This window comes from Gadus chalcogrammus, chromosome 9 (assembly GCF_026213295.1).
Source record: "Gadus chalcogrammus isolate NIFS_2021 chromosome 9, NIFS_Gcha_1.0, whole genome shotgun sequence".
In the NCBI taxonomy this organism is placed as follows: domain Eukaryota; kingdom Metazoa; phylum Chordata; class Actinopteri; order Gadiformes; family Gadidae; genus Gadus; species Gadus chalcogrammus.
This window is the reverse complement of record NC_079420.1, coordinates 16,113,063-16,137,856: the sequence shown is the minus strand read 5'-3', so window position 1 is coordinate 16,137,856 and position 24,794 is coordinate 16,113,063. Positions and strand designations below refer to the sequence as shown.

General features: G+C 43.8%; 1 protein-coding gene across 1 annotated transcript in view; it reads right to left on the bottom strand.

Moving 5' to 3' along the window:
• Nucleotides 1-24,794, bottom strand: part of LOC130389435 (polypeptide N-acetylgalactosaminyltransferase 18-like) — a 75,584-nt gene that overhangs the window by 35,085 nt on the left and 15,705 nt on the right. The window contains exon 2 of the mRNA XM_056599218.1: nucleotides 264-465. Coding sequence (XP_056455193.1) covers nucleotides 264-465 — 202 coding nt within the window. The remainder of the gene's footprint in view (nucleotides 1-263; nucleotides 466-24,794) is intronic.

Sequence of the window (24,794 nt, the reverse complement as noted above, 5' to 3'; positions counted from 1 at the left end):
AATCTTTCTTTATGAATACATTCAATACCTCTGTTGGAAATAATCTACCAGAAATAGTATGATTTTGCTTAACAATGTTGCGTATAAAAAAAAATCATAGACATTTCATTGATGAGCAGTTAGCTCTACAGGTTATTTCCAGACATTGGGATTCTAACCCATAACCCTTTCACTGGGAGTCATCAATCAACCCTATCCCCAACACTATCCTGTCAGACTTCTACTATCCACACTTCAGCATAGCCAATAAACGATGCACTGACTCATCCTGTCTGTAGTCCGGTATGGGTCGTGTGAGCGACACGCGGTCGCTGAGGTAACCGTTGTAGCCGTAGTACTGGAACTTCTGCAGGGCAGCCCTGCGGCTCTCAGGCCCAAGGTCGTGACCCCAGTGCAGAAACAGGGAGGTGGCCAGGTCCGAGGCGGGGTCTGACAGAGAGTCTTCACCGTCCTTCAGAGGTCTGTCTGCAATGACAGAGAGACACAGACCAACGGGGAGGGAGAAAGCGATGGCGAGAGTTAGAGAGAGAACTTCTGTGTCAGTAATGGCATTTAGACCGTTAAAATACAGTCCAAAAAAAAACACAGCTCTGTTTAACACAAGAAAATGTCGTTTTTAGCTAAATAATATATATAGAAAATGCCCTCCATCTGGGGGGGAAATAATAATGATGAGCAGAATAGGAGACAGCGCCAGACTGAAATAGCGCCAGGCAGACAAAGACGGCCATTGTTAGCACAAATAAGGCAGCCTAGCAATCATACAACCGCTTCTTGCAGGGTGGAGATTGGGTTTTGGAGACTGAATGCCCCCATATCCCCAGAAGAAATCATTTAGAGTTTGGTTCTGCATTGTGGGTTCACTAACTGTAAGCACAACAAATTTGCCACACCTATTCCAAAACAATTTTGATTCTCTGGTGAGAGACTATTCTGCCTATGCAGACTTGCAGAGGAGATAGAGCCTCGTATGGTGAAGCTCATCAGAACAACCCTCATAGCCTGCAGCAGCCTCACCTGGTCAAGAGGGAGCAGCAGAACAAACGCAACATACTGCCAATCAAAGCTTCGCTGCCAGCAGCATGATATGTAGGGACGACTCCTGTAAGCAGGAACAGCGCCTTCAGCTCATTTGAACGCATGTCTTGTTTGGTTGTGCTTGTGCATCACAAAATGAGTCCCTCCGAGTGTCGACAGAGCTGTAGCTTGTTGTTCTGGGCTTTTGGTTTTGCGGGCCCAGCGCCAGACCTGACATGTTGCGTAATGTATTCATCAGGAGGACCTGAGCTGTTGGTGCTTCGCACCGCTCCGGGGCTCAGCACCCCAACAGGCCGCCCAGCGCTAACACGACAGGAACTCAAGAGGGAGAGGACGGATGGGAGGCGTGCATCAATTTCGCTCACAGTTAGCCTGTGTGTGTGAGTGTGACGTGCGTGTGTATGTGCATGTTTGGGAGGCAGTTGAGTGGAGAAAAAGTAAGCAATTTATTCTGTCTGTTGTGGATGAGGCTATTTGGCGACATTGTTTTTTTTTAGCGCCCAGTGATTTGCTTCTGCACATAGTTTGACAAGGCATTAAGAGTAGTGTGTGTGTGTGTGTGTGTGTGTGTGTGTGTGTGTGTGTGTGTGTGTGTGTGTGTGTGTGTGTGTGTGTGTGTGTGTGTGTGTGTGTGTGTGTGTGTGTGAGAGCTCCAGTATGGACAGCTTGTTAGAATAAGGAAAACAAGTCAGGCAATAAACTTCTGTAGTTGAGCTGGAATATGTTTTGCCTGATTGTGTGTGTAGCCAATAACAAGCTTCTGCAAATCCTGCTGTACAAAAAAGAAAGAAAATGTGTATGTGTATGTGTGTGTGTGTGTGTGCATGCTTGCGTGGGTGCGTGCGTGCATGACATATCGCTCTACTCAGCATGAAGGCAATGCCAACATACTTCTAGGTGTGATTTGATGCTGACGTCTCCAAATGCATTCTAAAACATCCATCTCCTTTCCCTGCTTAGACACACTGTGTCCCAGCATGCAACATAAATACGTGTTCCCCGCCTGGGGATCTGCACCTTTAGATTTGTGACATGGAGGCAGAGAACCTAACCAATGCTTCATGGTGCCTCCCTGCTTAAGCTCAAATCATCTCGGAAATTGTTCTGGGAAGAAAAACTAGGGTCAGGACTCTCGCTGCACAGGTACAGTGACGATTGGCTATGTTGACCGAAATAAAACTTGTTTACAGAGAGGCGTACGTACACTGTATCAATGTGTTTCAATGCTGGTTAGAGCTGCAGGAACATATCGTCCCATAGTGACAGACTGAAGGAATCAGCCAACTGCATGATCCAACAATCCACAATCTAACATTTGTTATTGGAATTCATTATACTTCAATTGTATTCATCGGTACTCATGACCTCATCATAAACATGTCCCCATTTATAAATCAATGAGGAACCTTGAATGGGATACATGCAGTTTGGAATATCATATTTGAGTCATCTCACACTCAAAAGTCATACAGACAGAGCAATATCTTTAAAATATGAAACGGCAGCTATGCGGCAACTTCAAACCTGTTCAATGAACACACTCACCCACTCATAGCAGGGCAGAGATTATCTGGTTCTGCATAGAAGATCTAATTTGGGCTGCAAGCATTGCAACATTTACTCTGCAAAGTGTGTCTGCCTTCAAGATAGGTTGAATGTGAAGAAATAAATAGAAAAAGGTTTGGAAACTCAAGGAATCTCATAGTTTACATGGTGGTCATGGTCAGTGCACAAAAAAGATTCTATTCAAAGTATTTGAGTATTCAAAATGGACTGTAAATGTGTTCATATGTTGTATTTTATAGAATAGTAATTAAAGAAATGGGCCACCACAAACTAACAACACACACCTAACAGAGACTAAGATACAATTTACAACAGAGCTGGTGGTTGATTGGGGCTTCGACTATGATATGATTACACACAGAGCAAATGTACAGACTAGAGGTAGATTTGGGTATTGTATGTAAACAGCTCCAAAACATTTGGGAAGAACATTTTTGGCTGCGTAGTAAATCAATTTGGTTGCAAATTCTGGTCTTTCATAGGGCTGAACGAATAATCAAACTGAAACTGAAATCTTGATGTAATAGAATGCAATATTCAAATCACAAAGGCGGAAAGAAAACCATTTTTTTTGGGATTGGTTACTGTTACTGACTGGAGATTAGTACGATTTGTATTTATTTTTTATTTTACAATTCAATAGTTAAATAAAGATGATATATCAATTCATGCATCAATTCATCTCAACACAGGCCTGGCATGAAGGAAAGAGCAGTTCATATGTTTTGTTGACTGCTTCCAATGTTGTGTTGGTCACAAGAGACAGCACTCATCCGGCACATTACCTGTTCGACCTGCTACCGGTGCTACAGGTCCATCAGAACCAGAACAAAGAGCTACTTTCCACAAGTCATCACTGCACACACACACACACACACACACACACACACACACACACACACACACACACACACACACACACACACACACACACACACACACACACACACACACACACACACACACACACACACACACACACACAAGGAAAATGTGCAATAATTGTAAAAACACTGTACATTCATCTGCATACAATGCACTACTGCCTTATACTTTTTGCTGAATATTTTTATGTTGTGTGTATACTTGGATGCTGCTACAATTTCGTTGTACACTGTACAATGAGAATAAAAGGATATTATATTCTATAGTCATACTATAGAATGATTTATTACTTTTTTAGTGAATAATACAGAACATAAGGAACTTATGGAAAAATCACATACTAAATCACAGTAGCAATATTGGTAGAAATAATCGCAATTAAATTATTTCCTAATCGTTCAGCCCTAGTCTTTTGCTTGCACTTTTGACCCCCTACCAGTGGGCAGGCTTTAGAGGGAGTGGTAGTCCTATATCATGTAGGCTATGCCATCTAGGCTTCGCCTTATGGGCTTGTCCTGTGCAGAAACTGAAAAATTCAGCAATGCACCGATCAACATGGGCAATGCCCACGTTCCCCACGGCACCGTTTACATAACGCAGCACACATCAGCGCCTCCCCTTTCTTTCAGCGTTTGCCTGGATCACTTGACGAAGACTAAAGACTTCCAGCAATAGCGGCTTGGCGGAGCCAGCCGGGGAACGACCCACTGCAGGGTCTCTCTGCTCCCCTGGCCTGGCATCTCTCCTGACAGCTGCCAGGCACCGGCCTATCCATTTCACTGAATAAGGTAAATAAGCTGTACAAAATTTGGCTCATTGATAATACCCTGAGATTAAACACCACTGATGTTGTTGGAGTGTATATTCTACAAATATGATATCATGACAAAATCCCTGATAAGAGGCAATCTCTTCCTGTGAAGATACTGATCATCAGGCTTAGCTAAACAATGCATGGACGTCCATGATGAACCTGTAGCAACAAATACACATTAACACCCGCCTGCTCCAATGCTGGACCCGTTAACCAGATTCTTGACCACAACACCATTAATAAGAGCATTCCTACAGGAAAAGTTTCACCCATCTTCTCTCTGGTTTACTAATAGTGTTCATAGTGTGCTCCTAATCATGGATATGAATAACGTCACATATTCTAAATGGCTGCTGTGGTGATGAAGGACTCTCCATTGTAATGCATGGCTGAAAGGTTGAAATGTGACAAAGATAATCAACTCTCTGTTGAGACACAAAAACATCTCCTAACCACATAATACCGTCTCTAGTTCACATTTGTTCACGGCCTTTTTACAGAAAGTTATATAAATGCAGTGTATGTGTGTGTGTTTGTGTGACATAGACCTTGAGACTTTATGTCCTTAAAACGTACTAATAAGGAAGTCATGGATGCCTGTGTAACACTGTGTAATGAGCTCAAGTTGTACAGAAAAAATAAGAAAAAAATACAACTTTAGCACAACTTAAACACAACGCACACTTGTTGCCGGAGGCTGTGGAAGTTCTTTAACAGTATCGGGGCAAGCCTGCCAACGATGGCCGTGAAATGACTAGCACAGTCTGAACCTCAGTGTATGCATGTTCCTCCCAACGGGCCGCAACACCGTGTTCCGACTTCGCTCCAAAGCAGGGACACTAGTGTTCTCAAGCGCTTCATCAGCATGAGTCTGACAAGACATCGCTGGTCCAAAGGTAGAGAACTGAATCCAAAAATAACCGCAAGCGGTGATTAACGGGGTCCGAGAAAAATGAAAAGTCAAGAACACACTAATGGAAGATATATTAATGACATTTAATTATGAAGGTAAGATGTTGATGTTCCCCTTAATGCCAAACTGTGCCTCTGCTTTCAGGTGACTGGGTTGCAGAGCAATGGCCAAATGTCATGTTCAGCAAAATTGTCTAATCGGGATTCGAACTCTCAAACTAAGGAACACCCGTACAAGGCATTATCCCACTGAGCCACTGACCAACCTGAAATGTAGACTCATTCACATGGTAAAAATGTCTATTGATAAGCACACAACATCCAGAAAACTCGAAGCATACATTTCTCAAATGAATTAAGGGCTTTCTTAAAAGCAAATACCTGAAAAATCTTTGAAATTCTGGGGAAATTAAACATTTGTTGTCAAGAACACTAACGGAAGAAGTATTAATATGACAGAGTTCATTATGAAGGATAAATGGTTTACGAAGAAGTTCCCCTTAATGCAATACTGTGTCTTGGCAGTCAGATTCTTGGAAACTAATGAGCCGGAATGTTGATTGATGAGTGCCAATGACAGAATGTCATGTTCAGCTTGTTCAAAATGCTCTAATCAGGAATCGAACACTCAACCTAAGGAACACCAGTACACGGCATTATCCCTTGGAGCCACAGACATTCCTGAATTGCATGAAGCCTCGTTCACATAGTGAAAATGTCTATCGATAAGCACACACCATCACAAAGAGAATTAAGGGCTTTCTTAAAAAAGTACAGATCTGAATATTTGCACTGTTAATGGTATCCACCCAATGATAGTCGAATGGTAGTTATACAACAACAAAATTGTCATATAGGCAAAATGGGTTGAGACAGTGGACGTTTGGCTTTTCTATGAAATTGTGGGAAAAGTAAAAAATTTTAGAGCAGAAGACCAGGGTGAAAAAGATGCATTAGATTTTAGAGATTAATATGATGAAAGAATTTTGAGTCCAGGTCAATCTCGTAAGGAGAAATAAGGCTAGTTCATATTTTTTTTAAATAGCACCACCTTTGGGTGCAGTACCCCAATTTGGGTTTATTAGTAGTGGGGGGTATTGGTATCCACCTAATAATAGTCATATGTTTGAACATAATGGTCATGTAAGAAAAATGGGCTAACTGCTCCAATTTTATTGGCCAATATTTCTCAAATAGAACTAAGTAAATCAAATTCTGTTCGATGATTTTTGTGAGGCTGGGTCTAAAGATTTTATGTGGTGATTTTGGTGAATTTTTGATTATTTTTGTAGCCTGTGAATCTTTTTATCATGTTTAGCTTTAATAGGGTTTTATAAATGAGTCTGATTCCATAGATTCATATTCTGAAAGAATTTTGAGTGCAGGTCAATCTGGTGAGGAGAAATGAGCCTAATTCATGATTTTTTACAATAGCGCCACCTTTGGGTGCAGTACCACAAATTTGGGTTATGGGTAGTTGGGGTTATTGGTAACCATACCTTCAAGAGTTTTCGACTTACGGTATAGGCTGCAGTATGACTTTTACAGAATTTGAGGGAAAAAAAAAACCGTTACAGAAACAATAGGGGCCAAGCGGCCACTGTGTCAAGTGGCCACTGTGACACGTGTAGCGGTGGCAAGTGAAGTCAGGGAGATACGTCCTCATGTTTTTGAATATATATATATATATATATATATATATATATATATATATATATATATATATATATATATATATATATATATATATATATTGTAGCGGGCCAGTGGGTGTGGGGTTTCCCCGCCACCAAATTGAACAGAAAAACACACAATAAACAGAGCAGTACACAGTCGGGGTGATTTATTTACCAGGTAAATAACAATCACCAGGGTGGGAAAAGGGTAATCCACAATCCGTATCCAGGGGTCGTCGACAGAAGGGTCCTCAAACAAAGCGGTCGGTACACAGTTGGGGTAGCTCAGTGCTCAGAAGATCACTCAGATGCTGCCTGTAGTTTTCTAGCCCTACCTCTCCCATGTGGTAACCTGGGCTGTTTCCCAATGTCAAGGAAGCATGCTCAACGGCCGCCCTTTTAAGGACGCTACGTCATAGAACGCCGACAAGCACTGTTCCAATGTTGAGGACACTAGAAAGCCGCGCCATTTTTGCGTCCTTTGTTTTGGAGAATTCCGAGATTTTTCAAGGATGCATCGCTGCATCCTAGATGAGCCAAAACTACCCACAATCCTCTGCGTTCACTGGGCGGGTTCTTGAAAATGGCAGAGCAGTACACGTTCGAATGAAGTGAAGTTGTATTAGTTTTCAGAAATATTTTGTGCCGTATTGCTTTTTATAGATTCATCATGTTAATGCAAATAATCAAGCCTAAAGACCCGTGTCACTTTTCAAACGTTTTTGCAACTTAATGATACGTTGCTATATTTTGCATGGACGTAGCTGGTGTTAAACACCACTGTCACCAATGTCAATTTACTCGCTCACAAGATTACATTATTTATATATACCTATTTATGTTTACATAAATAGGTATTTATGTATGTTTTGTATACCTATTTTATTTAACAATTTCTCTTCCTGAAAATGTTTCTGCTCTCTGAACAGAGTGCATAAAATAATCAGATGAACAATAAAAAAAACAAAAGAAACATTCACTTTTGTTTGAAAAAAGAATGAATACATAATATAATATGCATCTTCTATAAGGAGGTGGTAAATATAGGATGCAACTCATGCAGTGTGAACCACAGTGGTATAGAGGGGGCTGGGGGGGGCTACCTAACTCTGCGAACTAGGTGTCTGTGGTCTATTTTGCATTCTGCAAGTCAAAATATAATCGACTACTGAGTTCAAAGCACAATGTGGAAGTGTGACACAAGCCCATCACTGCAGATCTAAAACATTATTTGCGTATTTAACATATTATTTCCATGATTGCCATGACACTGAAACACATTGAATATGCTTCCATCCGCACATATATAAAATGGACATAAACAAATACCGGTATGCAAAGATAAAGAATAAAAGAATGTATTCATTTTCAATCAATTCCGATTAGAATTTATAACGTGAAAACTTTATTTATATTAGTTACATTCTTTATCCAACAGGTATTGCACAAAGCTATTGAACTGGTAGATTTCAGCTTATTTCTAAACTGTTTGTATTCTAATGCGTTGTGGTCAAATAAATATCGATCAGCTTGATTGCTGCCATGTTTTATTCATAAGCGCACATGTGTTTACAAGCGGACACGCAGTATTAAAAAGCGGAAGCGGAAGTGCTTCCACACTACCAAGTCGTTCCCAAAGTCCGACGTAACAAACGCTAGGAAGCACTCGAGCTAGCACTCTAGTCTCATCTCCATAGGACGCGACTAGCAAGGACGCGTCCTAGCAAGGCTGCAGCCTTCACTTTGGGAAACAGCCCTGCTCTCCCCTTTAACCCCAAGCACTCCTTCCTAATGCTCCTCAGGCTTACATCGTTACAGGGAGGAATCCATGCAAGGCTTGGGGGTGGAGCCAGCAGGTTGCCAGTAATCTAATCTCCCTTTAATTACCACTCCCCTCACTCCTCCCTGCCGTCTGCCACAACATATAAATATACACACACAGGTGCAACAGAAAGTGGTAGGTGGAACCTACCTATCATGATGAAGTCTCTCTCTCTCTCTCTCTCTCTCTCTCTCTCTCTCTCTCTCTCTCCTCTCTCTCTCTCTCTCTCTCTCTCTCTCTCTCTCTCTCTCTCTCCTCTCTCTCTCTCTCTCTCTCTCTCTCCTCTCTCTCTCTCCTCTCCTCTCTCCTCTCTCATCTCTCTCTCTCTCTCTCTCTCTCTCTCTCCTCTCTCTCTCTCTCTCTCTCTCTCTCTCTTCCCCCCCCCCCCACCTTGGGGGAAGCGGGTGTAATCTATCCCTTGATTGCAGTTTGGCTGCTGCCAGGAAGCTCCAGACCAGCCGCTTCCTCAGATCGATACAGGTGGTCATAGCAGGTTCCCTCCCCCTCCCCCTCCTCCTCCTCATCATCCACCCTCCCCTGCACCACTCTTCCTTTCCTTCTCCTCCATCACACTGTCCCGCTCCTCCCCTACTCCATCTCCTCCTCCACCACCATAACCCCACTCTGCCACTTCTCTACCTCCTCAACAACACTCTCCCTTTCTACACCTTAACCACTCTCCCTCTCCTCCACTCTCTCCTCCTCCACTACCACCACTCTCAGCCACCACTCTTCTTCTCTTCAAACAATCTCCTCAACTCACCCCATCACTGTCCCGCTCCTCCTCCTCACTCTCCCTCTCCTCCTCTCTCTCCCTCTCCTCCTCACTCTCCCTCTCCTCCTCTCTCTCCCTCTCCTCCTCTCTCTCCCTCTCCTCCTCTCTCTCCCTCTCCCCTACCACTCTCCCTCTCCCCTACCACTCTCCCTCTCCCCTACCACTCTCCCTCTCCTCTACCACTCTCCCTCTCCTCCTCACTCTCCCTCTCCCCTACCACTCTCCCTCTCCCCTACCACTCTCCCTCTCCCCTACCACTCTCCCTCTCCCCTACCACTCTCCCTCTCCCCTACCACTCTCCCTCTCCTCCTCACTCTCCCTCTCCCCTACCACTCTCCCTCTCCCCTACCACTCTCCCTCTCCTCTACCACTCTCCCTCTCCTCCTCACTCTCCCTCTCCTCCTCACTCTCCCTCTCCTCCTCACTCTCCCTCTCCTCCTCACTCTCCCTCTCCCCTACCACTCTCCCTCTCCCCTACCACTCTCCCTCTCCTCTACCACTCTCCCTCTCCTCCTCACTCTCCCTCTCCTCCTCACTCTCCCTCTCCTCCTCACTCTCCCTCTCCTCCTCACTCTCCCTCTCCTCCTCACTCTCCCTCTCCCCTACCACTCTCCCTCTCCTCCTCACTCTCCCTCTCCTCCTCACTCTCCCTCTCCTCCTCACTCTCCCTCTCCTCCTCACTCTCCCTCTCCTCCTCACTCTCCCTCTCCCCTACCACTCTCCCTCTCCTCTACCACTCTCCCTCTCCTCTACCACTCCCCCTCTCCTCTACCACTCTCCCTCTCCTCCTCACTCTCCCTCTCCTCCTCACTCTCCCTCTCCTCCTCACTCTCCCTCTCCTCCTCACTCTCCCTCTCCTCCTCACTCTCCCTCTCCCCTACCACTCTCCCTCTCCTCTACCACTCCAGCGTCCCTCTACACACGCCTCCTCCACCACAGCCTCACTGCCAAGAGAAGAGCTTCTGGCGCATCTTAAATAATTCTGTTAGCGCCACTGCCGATAAGCTTTCCCTGTCAACCCAAGGAGATAGTTCGGGAAGGGGGCGAGGCATAAACCAGGGCATTTAGACACAGAGATAAACATAAAGGGAAACACAAAAAAACTAAGGGTATTCATTATGCAATAATAGTATAACGTTTATTTTTTCTTTCCACAAAAATACGATTAAAAGTAAAACATTGTGAACTAAAGGGTGACTAAGGTAAAAGATTAAACATAGCGATATTAATTACAGCATTTTTATCGCTCTCAAATAAATACTTTATTTGAAAGCTGATTGCATTCCATCGTGCCAACAAAAAATAATTCTGTGTGTTGGCAAGTATGGAGGAGAGTAGCCTCACAAGTCAGTCTAGATCACATCTTGGTGAACAGGGCGTTAAGCTTTCTTTTGAGTCCAATTTGTTTCAGAAAGTCATGTTACTGGAAGCAGGGATCTGTAAACTTAATGCATGTTTATCTTTTTCCCAGTTTCTTATCACAACTCGGTGGGAATCACTGTACTCCGCCGAGTTGATATTTGCAATATGTATTACTTGGTGCCCTTTTTCCATCATGTAAATGCACTTTCGAAAGGTTTAAAAGTATATTATTCCTAAAAGAGTTAATCAAGCATGCAACTTCAAGATGGAAATTAAGTGAGCCCCCTCCAACTTTCCTTCGTGGTTCAAATATATGATTTAATACAGAATGAATGCTCCCCTTCAGATGGATACTTCTGTCACACGCAAGGTCGTCATGCCTCGCTCGTTTGAAAATAAGCACTTTGCAGGACACACTGCACCGCTCATGATAAAATATGCAAAACAGACTAAAAAGACATTCTGCATGGCATTTTTTCTGTAATCCCTCAGAACATGACATTTGCATTTGCAGTGATGGCAAATGCCACTTCTGGCTTCTAGAGACCTAGGCAAACGCCTGGGTTCTCTAAAACCATCGGGGTCAGCCTGGAAAGAAACGTTTAGTAAACAGCTGAGTGAGGATCATGGAGAGGGGAGAGAGATGAGGAGAGATAGAGATCGATGAGGAATGATCAGATATACCAGAGAGAGCTGAGAGATGAGAAGAGAACAGAGAGATCGACAAAGGGAGAAAGAGTTAAAGTCAAAGTACTGACCTCTGTACTTTTTTATAGTACAGACCGAATTACATCAACACTACTAGTAGCTATTTAATTTAAATCAAATCACTGCAAATATCACAAATGAGGGCGCACTCAGACTAGGCCATCTGTACCGTACTATCTTTGCCCCCTAAAGTCTAGATCGTTTGGCTAGTGTGAGCACACCATCCGTACTCAAGTACAATTCAATTCCGTGGCCTGAGTACACTTCGGAGGTGTGCTCAGGTACAGATGCTAATAAGCGGACATGCTCACACGCACAGATCCGCAACCTGAGCTGGATGATGTATAGTCCATGCGACCCTTCTACCCCATTAAACAATAAACATGGCGGCAAGCGGTTAACGAGTGGGTTTAGGTTGGCGCGATGGTGAAGTTGGGTGTTAAATAAAAAATCCCCCGTTCGTCACGGCGGGGGCTTATGTGGTTCACTGGAGAAGGCGCGGTTGCGCACAGAGTCTAGACTTCCTTAGAATAATTTGCATACTAGCGAATGTTTTTATATTTTTTATGAATGAAGACAACCACATGCAAGAATAAGTTCACGTCTGAGTGTAGGCTACAAACGTGATTATCTATTTACAAGTGCAAAAACGCCAACATATTCTTTATTTTGCTGACCACTCGATTTTTATCCCGACAAAAGCCTCGTAAGGACAATTCCTCAGCGTCTCTCTCGTAGATCGCGCCATCTTTCAACGTCTTTGTTTAATGCGATTGCATCACCTTCTCTCACATGATCAGCAGCTCGCAGATTTCACTTTCTCTCCAGTTAGAACTGCTCATGATGATATCACTGCATTGTCTCTGTGGAGACAGCGCCGCAACACCCCTACCAAGCCCCCCCCCCCTGGAACCACGGAACCGTCGCATTTACAAAAGAATGAAACCCAATAAACCGCCATTGTGTGCTGGGTCCGGGAGGGTAAATTGGGGTGCAAGCTCAAGCAGGCATTTTACCTCGGGCAGTGCAAACGCGAGGGCTGTGCCGCGAAAAAGGAGTACATAAAACGGCATATTTGGCAATGTAAAAACGCTCAGTGAGAGAGGCCTATATCTGAGTAGTAGCTCCAAATAAGCAACAAAGTCAGTAAAGTGCCAATTGTGTTCTCTGGTTTGTTCTCCATTGTTGTTCTACTAAGCAGCGGAGGCTTGGGGATGACGTATTACGACGTGATGACGTATGTACAAGAGGCAACCGTACTCAGGCCTAGTTGAGATTGCCTGTGTGAGGACAGGCCAGCGGCACAGGAGGGGTTGAGGCAATTGTACTTGAGTATAGTACAGGGCAACTTTGCCTAGTGTGAGTGCGCCCTAAGTCATAGGTTGATCCATTGAGATCCAACACGGTCAGGGCAATGGAGAGCTGAAAGTGGGGTGGTTTAAACTTTTCCAAAACTGACGAAGACAACCTTTGCTTCAATAGTTGTAATGCGAAATGCAAAACTGGCCATGAAAACATATCTTACCTGAGTTAACAACTGGTTAAACACAGAATAAATCTAAAAGGAGGGTATCTTGTTTGACAGCCTTACATTTGATAGCCCCACAGCTAACGTTAGCACACCAGACGCCAGTGCTGCATGACGACCAAACTGTGGCATCGACAGCTTCATCAAAATCTTCTATTTATTTATTGGCTAGCTGGAGATAACCAGCCTTGTTTTTGTAGATAACCAGCCTTTCTTCACTGTCTTGGTTATTGTAGATTATAATTTTTTAGTTTAGCAAACCTTACTATGGAACCAATAGTACGTGAAATATATATACTTACTAGGGGGAAATATTAAAGTATGGGACAGCGAATGACCTTGAAACACATGTACACAATACATAGACGAACAAATCAATTTAAGTTGCATAAGATTTCACTGTTTTGTCTGTTTTGGAATACAAATTATATATTTATATAATTGTTGTTATTATCATCAGTAATCAACTTGTGAGTTGTGTTGTTAACACTCTTGCTTCCATTTAAAGGTCTACCAGTCCCTTTCTGTCGTGTCACGGTGAGAGCCCCCGGGCTACACTGACGTTGTTACTCCACCTCACTCGCTGATACGACTCCTACATCTCGTGAAAGTTATCACATGTGCCTCCTCCGTGCTCACACGAGGATGACATAATGCGATAGGATGGAGGTTGTAAGGACAGGTTCGGGAGAAGAAGGTAGGGTAGGGTTTTAGTTTGTGTGTCGCACAAAATGTTCAAAATCAATGAAAATGTTTGAATTGAGAAGTTGTTATTTTTACAACTGAAATCACATATTTGTTATGATCGATTGTAAAGTATAGAAAAACATGATGTTGGTACAGGCATGTAGTTCCAGTTATGGGTTCAAATGTGAATGGTACCCAAACCTGTGTGGTGTGTGCGCGTGTGCGTGTGTGTGTGTGTGTGTGTGTGTGTGTGTGTGTGTGTGTGTGTGTGTGTGTGATGAGGAGAGACCAGAGAGAGAGAGATGAGGGGAGACCAGAGAGAGAGATGAGGTGAACAGGATTAACACATTGACAGGAGAGGTGATGAGAGGAAATGAGAGCAGAGGAGATGAGATAAGAAACCACAGAGAACATGTCGATTGGAGGGGGAGAAGGAGAGAGTAAATTAAATTAGAGGAGAAAGGAAATAGACCAGAAGGAGACATTGACAGCAGGGGAGAGGAAAAAGAGAAGAGAGGGGAGAGAGGGGAGGGACGGGAGGGACGGGAGGGATGAGAGGAGAGAACAAGCTTAAAGCCCAAGAAAAAGAGAGCACATATCTTTACTTTGAACTACCAGGTTTTGAGATGACGAGGTGTTCATTCAGAAGGTAAAACATGATTTCAGAAGCATTGTTTAACTTGTGTACGTTTAAACAATGGCTGCTATGGGTCCGATTCACTAATTCACTAATATATATTAAAAAGGGGGAGGCTATGCAGAGTCTAGGTGAACTCTGTACGAGTAACTCTTAAGTCTTTTGCGGAAGCTGGTGAGCGACTCTTACGCTGTTGTTGATCTTGGAGATGCATCCAGGATGCATCTCACAGGGCTTCATTCTCCCAGTGTTCTGTTTAGTTTTCTGATGTAGGTTTGCGCTAAACGTTGTAAACTTGGACTTGTTGTTGCTCACACATCCCCATGTTGGTTGAAACTACTGAAGTACATAATTTTTACAATGTGAATTAAAGGGTTTCTTGACCCCTAGACTTCATAAGAGCGCTGTCCTCTGGAGCTGGCCCTCTGAGATCATGAGGAGCCGTAGACCGCGCTCCTTTTATGGGCACGGATGTCCCAAAGGGACGATGTGTTACGTGAATACAGTATGCGCTTCCATTGTATACTTTGAATTGAATAATGATATCTGCAGAGACTGTATCACAGCCCATACTGTTACATGTGATTCTATGTTGGATAACGTGTTATCTTATAGAAACAGTCAGAAAACCTTGTGGCTCAGCTCTTAATTAGTCCAAACTAACCTCTGTAGTGCTCTATGTTTGAATGCCATCACGTCTCTTCTTAAAGGACGCAGTGACATGGCCCAACCCGTCATGTGTTCATGCCCATGTTCGAGGTTAGTGTGGATGCAACTATGCTGAAGGATGTCTTTCATAATGCGACCTATCAGACAAGGGACGCCTCATCATTTGGTTTAATGAGAGTTGTGATGGTGTTGGGCATCGCGCGCGTGTGTGTGTGTGTGTGTGTGTGTGTGTGTGTGTGTGTGTGTGTGTGTGTGTGTGTGTGTGTGTGTGTGTGTGTGTGTGTGTGTGTGTGTGTGTGTGTGTGTGTGTGTGTGTGTGTGTGTGTGTGTGTGTGTGTGTGTGTGTGCGTGTGCACATGGTGATAATTGGATTGCCTGAGGAATTGAGAGGGAGGGCACTGCAAACGGGGTTGTGTGTGTGCATACGTGCGTGTGTGCATATGTGCGTGTGCGTGCGCGTGTCTGGGAGTGGAAAGGAATAAATATATGCAGTGCCTTGCTGGTTTGTAGGCCGTGGGTTGTCTGTGATAGTGAAGCGGACAGAGCGGTCGGGCAGACAGGGTCGAGACTGAACTGAAGATGTCGAGTTAAGGAGGGACAGATGAGTCGGGGGCAGCACTGTGTCCTTGACCGAGGAAGAAAACTCCTGGCTTGATCATGGATTCTGGTACATGATTAAATACCAGCAGGTAACGGTTGAAACAAAATAAAAGCCACACAATCCAAAAAAAGTCTGAACAATTATAACTAACAATTATAAATATATACAAATTTTTCAGACGACTTACGTTTGTGCAGACTATATACAAGTGCGGCCTATATGCTAAGGTGCATGGCCAACATCGCTCAGCGACAATTTTGCCGAGTGGCCATTTTTCTCCTCGTGATTATGCCCTGTACTCTATACAAATGCCTTTCAAAACGTTTCTGACAGGATCAATATAAGACTAATGGAAATCCCCCACTGGCACAAACAGGTTGAACAAGTGAGGCTACCTTCTAATAATAACAGGCTGCTAATTGGGTACTATACTCCAAATAGGTATATTCTTATTCTTTTCTGGTGATCCTTCATCCAGAATAGTGCATTTATTGTCTTTCTTGAATAACACTACTGCTGCGGTACAATTTCATTGAATCTTTGCACGATCTACAAATAAACGACCTTTTTGTTTTATGGTCAAAACAGTGTGTCTTCCTTGGAACTTAAGTGGGTCGTGTATCCAAACAGAGCAGTCACCACGGCACCAGCAAACAGCTGCATTATATCTTCCAACACCGCTTTGAACGTGGCGTCCATCGTAGCACCATTAACCCAACTCATTATATTAAACTCAGAACAAGACCATACAATCTTCCGACGTGCGTAATATCTATATTCTACGTGGCGCTGCCCGACCTGGCTCTCTGTGGCTCGCCTAGTGTGACCTGCTCTACATGATTGAAGCTCTTCTGTAACCGAGCTGGACTCGCACCAAGAGTGGATCTGATACCCCCCTGACTGTCTCCCAACAGCATTAACACACTGGCAGTAAGCGCACTGTGGCCGATCAAGATAATATATACATATATATGTATACTGTATATATTATATATATTATTTATTTAAGCACACGAGTGGCGGTGGTGTTCACGAGCTGCATGGTGAAATACACCACCTAATGTGGAGGAGACTCCCATTTTAAATTATATTATGATGGCATAATGGATTTAGCTGTCATGAATATGAGCAAATGGGACAACACAATGCCTTGGAGACCCGTCCTCACCCAAATTGTCGCTGTTAAGCAACATGACATTATTCATCTCTCTACCCCTCCCTCCCTCTATCTCTCTCTCTCTCAATGTCTCTCTACGTCTCTGTCTCAGAATAGACCTAAAACACCCATGGCATTTATTACACATTTATGGATGCAACGAATTAAAAAAAAACGAATGCAAATGAAAATATAACAAGCGAGAAACGTATAATACTCGTGTCAAGCAATGGAAAAGGGCTGCTGAGGTATTGTGTGTGTAGGGACACCAGGGCGCTTAATCTGTGGGCTGGGCAGTCGGCGGTGACAGCAGAGGAGTTAGGGTGCAGTGATATTAAATCATTGAGATAATGTGGAGACCCAGGGTGATCCGAGATGGCGATGACCTCAGCATTACAGAGAGCAGTGAGAGGATGGGACTGGACGGCCAATACGGGGCACACATGCATGCACACGCACACATTGAACCAAGCAACAATAACGCCACATACAAAAACACAGTGGGACAAGGATGCATGCTACTCACACACAACTAACAAGAACGCAAGGACAACAAGTAATAAATAAGCTGAGAGAAGAGGGGGAGATAAAGGAAAACTTGGAGGGAACAGAAGCTGGGTGATCAGGGTGGCTACACACATATCTGATGGATTAATATTTAATTCCGTTCTGCCAGTGAGACACAGGAGCCAACCGTCTCTGAGGAGAAGCCGTGTCCACTGGGGATATAATAATTTGTTTTTATACAGAAAGGGAACAGTAGCAGGAAGATGATCTGGGTTTGGGTTCTGCTGTGACGGATAATTAATTGAAAAACCTCTTGTCTGTAGTGTTTAGTGCTGCACTTCTCAGTGTAATCAGCATGGGAGTAGAAGGGAGAAACAGGGTTTGAAACAACACGTACGGCTAAATTCGTCTTGACTTGATCTTACAGTCCAGCAAGCATCTCACACACACACACACACACACACACACACACACACACACACACACACACACACACACACACACACACACACACACACACACACACACACACACACACACACACACACACACACACACAGCTTTATTTCAAACATAATTTATAATAATCACTATACATTTTCAGAGCTTACCATTAACAATAAATGTAACAAAACTAACTCATTCATAGAGCAAATGCAAATAAGGTCAAAGACACAAAAGAAATGAGTCACAGAAAACAGCAACCCAAGGACTAAGTCAAGTGGGAAAAAATGACTCAAGCGAGCATACAAATGCTGTCATGGCTCAGCCCCCTCAACCCCCACCAACAAACACAAAGTTCAGAACGCATCAGACCGACATGTTTGGCCCCAAACACAGACGCACACACACAGTGGTCACCATCCAACCCCAAAAAGGCACACACCACACAAACACACAAGGATATCTTCTGGTTTTTATATAGAATTTGTATTTGTTTACCTGACTGCGAGACTGTCACCTGAGCGAGAGCGAGGCCTAGACACAAATTGGAAAATTCTCCAATGCTGCTGGCAGAGCAACAGAGGGTCGCGCACTGCTAAAACACACTACCACCTTCGGTCGGCAGGAGAGGGTGTTTTGTTGCACATATATTTGATGGACGCGTGCTACAAAATAGCGACTCACTTCATTAATAATTTGGTGTCTACGCGAATGAGTTTCTGGATATGAGTCATTACTGAGAGCCTGTTGCAAGACCATGCCAAGAACCCCTTACTAAGTTCACATAGTACACACAATGTGTACAAGCACACTACAGATGAAACAACAAAACAGAAAAGAAAACCGCCTTACAAAACTGTGCAATGCATTTTACATCAAAACATTTGAATACACAATGAACCTTTTTAAGGTGTTGACAGAAACAACAACAGTAACAGCATCAACAACAACAATCAGGAGCTGAGCTTTGGCTGTGGGATATCACCACATGAATTCCAGTTGAAAGGTTGGCGTGACATTTTTAAATCTTCCCCGTTACTCATCCTCAACCAGAGACCTCAGTTAGCTTGTGGTTTCTACTGTTTAACAATATGTAGCTCCCCGTCTGCTTGGCTTGTCTTAAATGTGCCCCCTTTACAGAGGACAAAATGTCACGATACACAGAAGAGCTGTGGAGCTATGGAGAAATGCATGGGATGGTTCCTAACAGCACCACAGGCATTCTTCTGCCGGGAACCACAGCATAAAAGACAAATAACGAATGACCATATTGAGTTTTCATCCATCATCATGTAGGCATGCGTGTCTTGTGCTGTTTCTGGACTGTGTTTAATCTAATTGGCCCGAGTGGTCAGGCCATCTGTCACCTATGACCCACCCTCAGACAGCACGGCCCGGTCCTAATGACCACACAGAGGGGGGACCGGAGGCAAGGGGACGAGAGGAAAGGAGATGAGAGGAGGTAAGAGAAGCAGAGATGCATAAGATGAGGGGAAGCAGGAGATCAAGGGAGATATACACAAAGGATAAGAGAAGAGGACGTGAGGAGACATTAGGGAGGGCTGAGGAGTAATGGGAGAGCAGAAGGGAGAGAACAAGGAGAAGGCAACGGCAGTCGACCAAGTGAGTGGGGAGGTAATAAAAGAGGAAAGCATTGACAAGTGAAGAGAGAGGAGAAGCTCAGGAAGGGATAAAAGATGCAGGGAGGGCCAAGGCATGCAGGGAACTATAGCCCCTCATAAAGAAATGACGCACTCACATGGAGATAGGGCAGACAGAGAACAGATCTAATCTTGCATGAATCAAAGGGCCTCTGGCGTTTTGCAAACCAAGGACTTCTTTACATGACTGACATGACAACGTACACCCAGGGGATTTATGACCGCAATGACCGTACAGTGCTCCTGTGGAGATCTGAAAAGGTCACACACAACCCCACAGCCCAAGATACGAACGTGTACTATTCCAGTATTGGTTTGGGTCGCACCAAATAGAGCAACAGCAGCGGAAGGGGCGACGTCGATGCAAAGGTTCCAGATTGTGAATATAAATAGGTATGTAATGTAAACCTTCAAAGACATACTCAATGCCTTTCCATCTGATGCATGCAAGTCGGTAATCACTCAGTAATAAGTTCTGTGTTTGGATGAGTGTGGTACGTGCAACGCAAAGCTAACCTTAACAAGACCATACGTCAACTCAAGGGAGAGAGAGACCAAGTGGCTGACTCCTACAGTTTGTATAGCTGAGGAGCTCAGGCAGCATGGGTGTTAGCCATTACACTGATCACCTCCTGGGAGCCAGGCAATCAGGAGGTGCCAGAGGGCTGTCACATATGTGACAAATAAAAACCTTTGAATCTTTGAATCTTGGATCTTGTGCTGATGCAGGGCCAGAGCAAGTGTCCAGGCTCTTTCCCTCATGCACATGTTGATTAGTGCAAAGAAAACACAGCCCTGTGCGATGTATCCCCTCACTGCATCCGTCTTTATTCCTCTGTGATCAGTCTGTCCCTCACCGCTCTCTCGGTTATCTGTTGTGATGTTTGGGTTCCCTCTCTTCCTCTGTTAGTCTTATTTTTTCTTTCTGCGCAGTGTCTACTCCCACCTCATTTGTTCATTGTGTAGTCTAAGTACACCCACAGATGTAAGGGTCTGTCTGTCTCTTCGTCTCTCCGTCTGTCTGTCCTTATTTTGGTCCTTAAAAATCGGATGGTGTTTGAAGTCCACTATCTACATGAGGTAGACAACTGTTAACGTCAAGTGAACACCAGGATTCAGTTGAAATCCCAACACTGAGACTTAAACAAAGGCGTTTGGGCTAAGAGTTCTGGGTAGGAAGTGGTAGTAAGTGTAACCTCTCGCTGCCGTTGTCCCATCATCGTGACCTCATGGTGCCTCAGAATTGGTTCTTCAGTGCCCCGAAAGTACGCAAACGTAGCTTTCACCGACAAATTGGCAGAGACAAAACCATAGGATTGTACGTACCCTTTTTCGCCAAATAAAAGAGAGTTGAGTCACATTGACCACAGGAAGCAGAACACTATGTTTAAGATCCTACAAGATATAGTATCAGGTTTGAAACAATAAAAAGGTTTCAAGGGTTCACTCACTGGCCTCCAGTGAAATACTTGCACTGAAGTCAAGAATACTAGGGACTATATATATAACTTTTCCCAAACCATGAACCACACTGTGTAAAATAGTTTTCTCGACGCACATGGTTGTTGTTAAAAAGCTTATTTTTACTAAAAACACATAGCACAACCGTCGAGTCACTTGCACAACTCAAGCCTCCCTCCATTCTAAGGCCCCGTTTACACGAGGACGCTTGTGGGTGAAAACGACAAAATATTTTATCGGAAGTGCCTTTCGTTTAGACGGTGACGGCGTTTTTGGGGCATGAAAACGCATAAATCTGAAACCACCCTCCAGGGTGGAAAAGTTGAATACGCTCCGCCGTAGCGTTTCCGTCTAAATTGTCAAGACACAAAACACTGCTCAGATCTGCTCACGTCGCGTACGCGTTTACGTCACATACATGTGCCAGTACAAGGAAATAAACAAACATTATTATCAGATTATTTCCATGCGTCTGACCTTCCAGTTGCTCTGGCAGCTCTAACAAGCATACAGGAGTATTTCCACGAAATGTACAGGATATCTACAGATAGTATTACTGAACAGAGAAGGATCTTTTTGGTTTTTGCGGCACGGATAAGAGAAGAAGGAATATTCTACGCATGCGCTCAGACATGGCGGTGTTGTGTGATAGTGTATCACACCACCACCTAGCCGCCTGGCATGCATACCCAATCGAATTTCACACACTTTTGCGTCACCGTATGCACGCAGATTTCCTCCCGAAAACGCTCGTCTAAACACAGAATAAAAAGTGAAGACGCAACGCCACTTTTGCGTCTTCTGTTCAGACCGTCATCGTGTAAACGTAGCCTAAAACTCTGGCCCTCTTAAGGAGCACCAGAATGGCTGTGGCTCACTTAGCCTATGAGCCACAGCTGCAGACTATTATGGCTAACAGCCAGACAGGAATATGTGCATCTTTTAAAACGTGGTTTAAAACAGTGAAGATGCCATTCACATCTTCACACACACATAATCTGAAATAATCCATTCAGATTTTTCAAAAGGCAAAATTCAATTCAGTTCGATTTGCTAATTTAAACTGTAAATACATTATCCTCACCATGTTTTACTTCCGTTTTTTTCTCTCATATGGAGAGTTTAAATGTTATAACCAAATGTCTGTGTAAGTGGTAGCCACCAGCGGAAAATGGTGGTGGATGGATGGATAGTTAACCTTTTTGGCCACAATTTCAATTAGAGGAGAGGCCCTCAGGGAGGGTAAGGTAGACCCAGCGGAGGGAATCTGCCTGGGAAGACAGAGGGTCGGAGACCCCATCCAACACCTGCCCACTGCCAGCAGCTAGTACAGACATCAAGCGCCACAGAAGTGGATTCAGGTTGAAAGGATTTGGAGTTGGAGGAATTGAGGATTATTGTGCAGGTTAGATAGAGGGAGAAAATGAGAAACAAACAAACTATATCAAATTATTGTACCATTTCTGTAAATTATGATAATTTTTTAACCAAAATAACCAAATGACTAGTTTCCCCTTTTCTTCTTTATTTCGAAGTGATGTTGAGCAGAATTGTCTTCTGTCAGTTTGTTTTAAGTTTCAGAAATCTCCAGTTTTGCATTGACAGTTAAGTTAATAAGTACATGAATTACAATAATACAAACACACACAACGTACTGATCACCCTCTCTCGGACGTGATCATCAAAATCAATTGCTGTACAGAATGATCTACACATACGCACAATAATGAATATTTTAAACTCGTTTGAGTTTCTCTTTCCTTTTCATCTATTCCCTTTAACGTAGGTCACATCTTTTGACTTCTCTGACTTTTGCGGGGACGTTTGTTCTGTTTCACACTCCTCCCTGTTATTCCTCTGTATTCGTCAAGCATGTTTAGTAAAGTAAAGCGAGGTCAGAATGATGTAAAATGCTGCCGTAAAGTAAAATAGAGGCATCTATTGATTTTTCTCTCGTCCCCCGATGTATATCTTCATATCAAACAGCCTTACTGCCGTGTATGAAAGGAAGAGAGGGAGTGCCGTGAGGATGGGAATGGAGGTGGCAGCTGCACCTGGCCATTAAGTTGCATTTCAAGTTGCTGGGATACACAGATGCCCCCCCCCCCCCCCCCACCCCCCTTCAGCACATCCCCCACTACCCCTACCTACACTTCTTTCAAAAATAAATGTGTCGGCACCTGGCCCACCTGCAGATGTTCTGCCATAAATAATAGCCATGTGGGAAGGAGCTAACCCATTGGCCCTGTCAACAACCTCCAAGAAATTATGGGATGGTTAGAAGCTGTTTCAATCAGAAACAAGTTTTAGGGTCATCTGAGTATTTCACTACATAAGGTACAGTAGCTAGATAGCTTTGTATAAATATATTCATGGTTATAGCATGAAAGCCACAACAACAATAACAGCTTTCTGCTTTTTATGTTACCTTTTCAGTTTCTCGGTGGTAGCGACAACAAACTACACATACACTTTGATCAAATGAGACAGGTGGCATATTGGGCTTGCTTACAGAAACTGAGTATGTTTGTTTATAAAATCATAGAGCACTATTAAGCTGTGTGTGTGTGTGTGTGTGTGTGTGTGTGTGTGTGTGTGTGTGTGTGTGTGTGTGTGTGTGTGTGTGTGTGTGTGTGTGTGTGTGTGTGTGTGTGCTTGCGCGTATGTATTTCCAGGTGTGAGTGTGTTTGCAGCAGTCCTTATGGTGTTTTAGCTCTTAGCGTTCCCATCAGGGACAGGGCTATAAAACTTCCCAACAGTGACCGGGGATTTCTGGACTTTATGGGACAGAGGAACACCAACGCATCCCCACCATCCCCCTATCTTGACCTTGGGGGCCAGTAACACATAAATGCACTTGATTTATTCCACCTCTACTTGCTCCCAACATACTTGCGTGATTGTTTGTTTATCTAAAAGCCAGGTCAATAAAGAAGCAAAGTCAAGAAATGTGTGCTGGAATGTGGATATATACAGTATTACAGTATTATGTTATAAATATATTTAACGTATTGATAGAAACCTATTTTTTGCTTGTGCCAATTTTCGATCGGATTGTATATTGGCAATTGAAGGAATGATCAACCTTTTTTGTTTCAACGCCAATATTAGGACGTCAATTATGCCTCACATAAGCATGTAACTAATGCTGTCCTCTGATTCTAATGGTAAAATGACCAGTGATAGGCTCAAAAACAACAGGCAACAGCTACATCAATGATTCACTCCTTGGCCTGGGAACTTAAGGGGCCGCAAGACCTGTGCAAGCTGGAAGCACTTCACATCGAGTTAGGGAGTGAAAAATATGGTGTGTGGAGGATTTAATTAGTGTAAATAAACCATGACTGCCATGGAAAGATGTACTTCTATGCTCGTAAGGCTGAGATTCCCCCATGATAGAAACGTGTAGCAGGCGTTCCTAGTGCCTGGGGCCAGTCGGCCGAGATTGGGTCCGGCTGACGGTAAAAGACGGGAGTGATGGGAGAAGAGAATTAAAAGAGACAGCAACAGGATGAACAGCGAGAGACAGAGAGAGGAGGGAGGGGAGAGAAGGACACAAATGAGAAAAGTGACAAGTGACGGAGAGCAGACGTAGCGAACGAGTGACAGAGAAAGAGAGAGGGCGAGAGAGAGACAGCGAGAGTTTCCAGGTCATTGCAGCCTCATTGCTGCCTATCCGCAGCGGGATAAGGATTATAGTCAAAAATATTAAATGCAAAGATGGGTGGATGGGGACACACACGCACACACACACACACACACAACCCCACACGCACACCAAAGCTGACATCAAAGGGCCGTTGAAACGGCATACTTTACTTATAGAAAGACAGGTGTGTTTCTCTGCCCACGTTGCTTAAATAAAAAACATATATAGATTGCTAA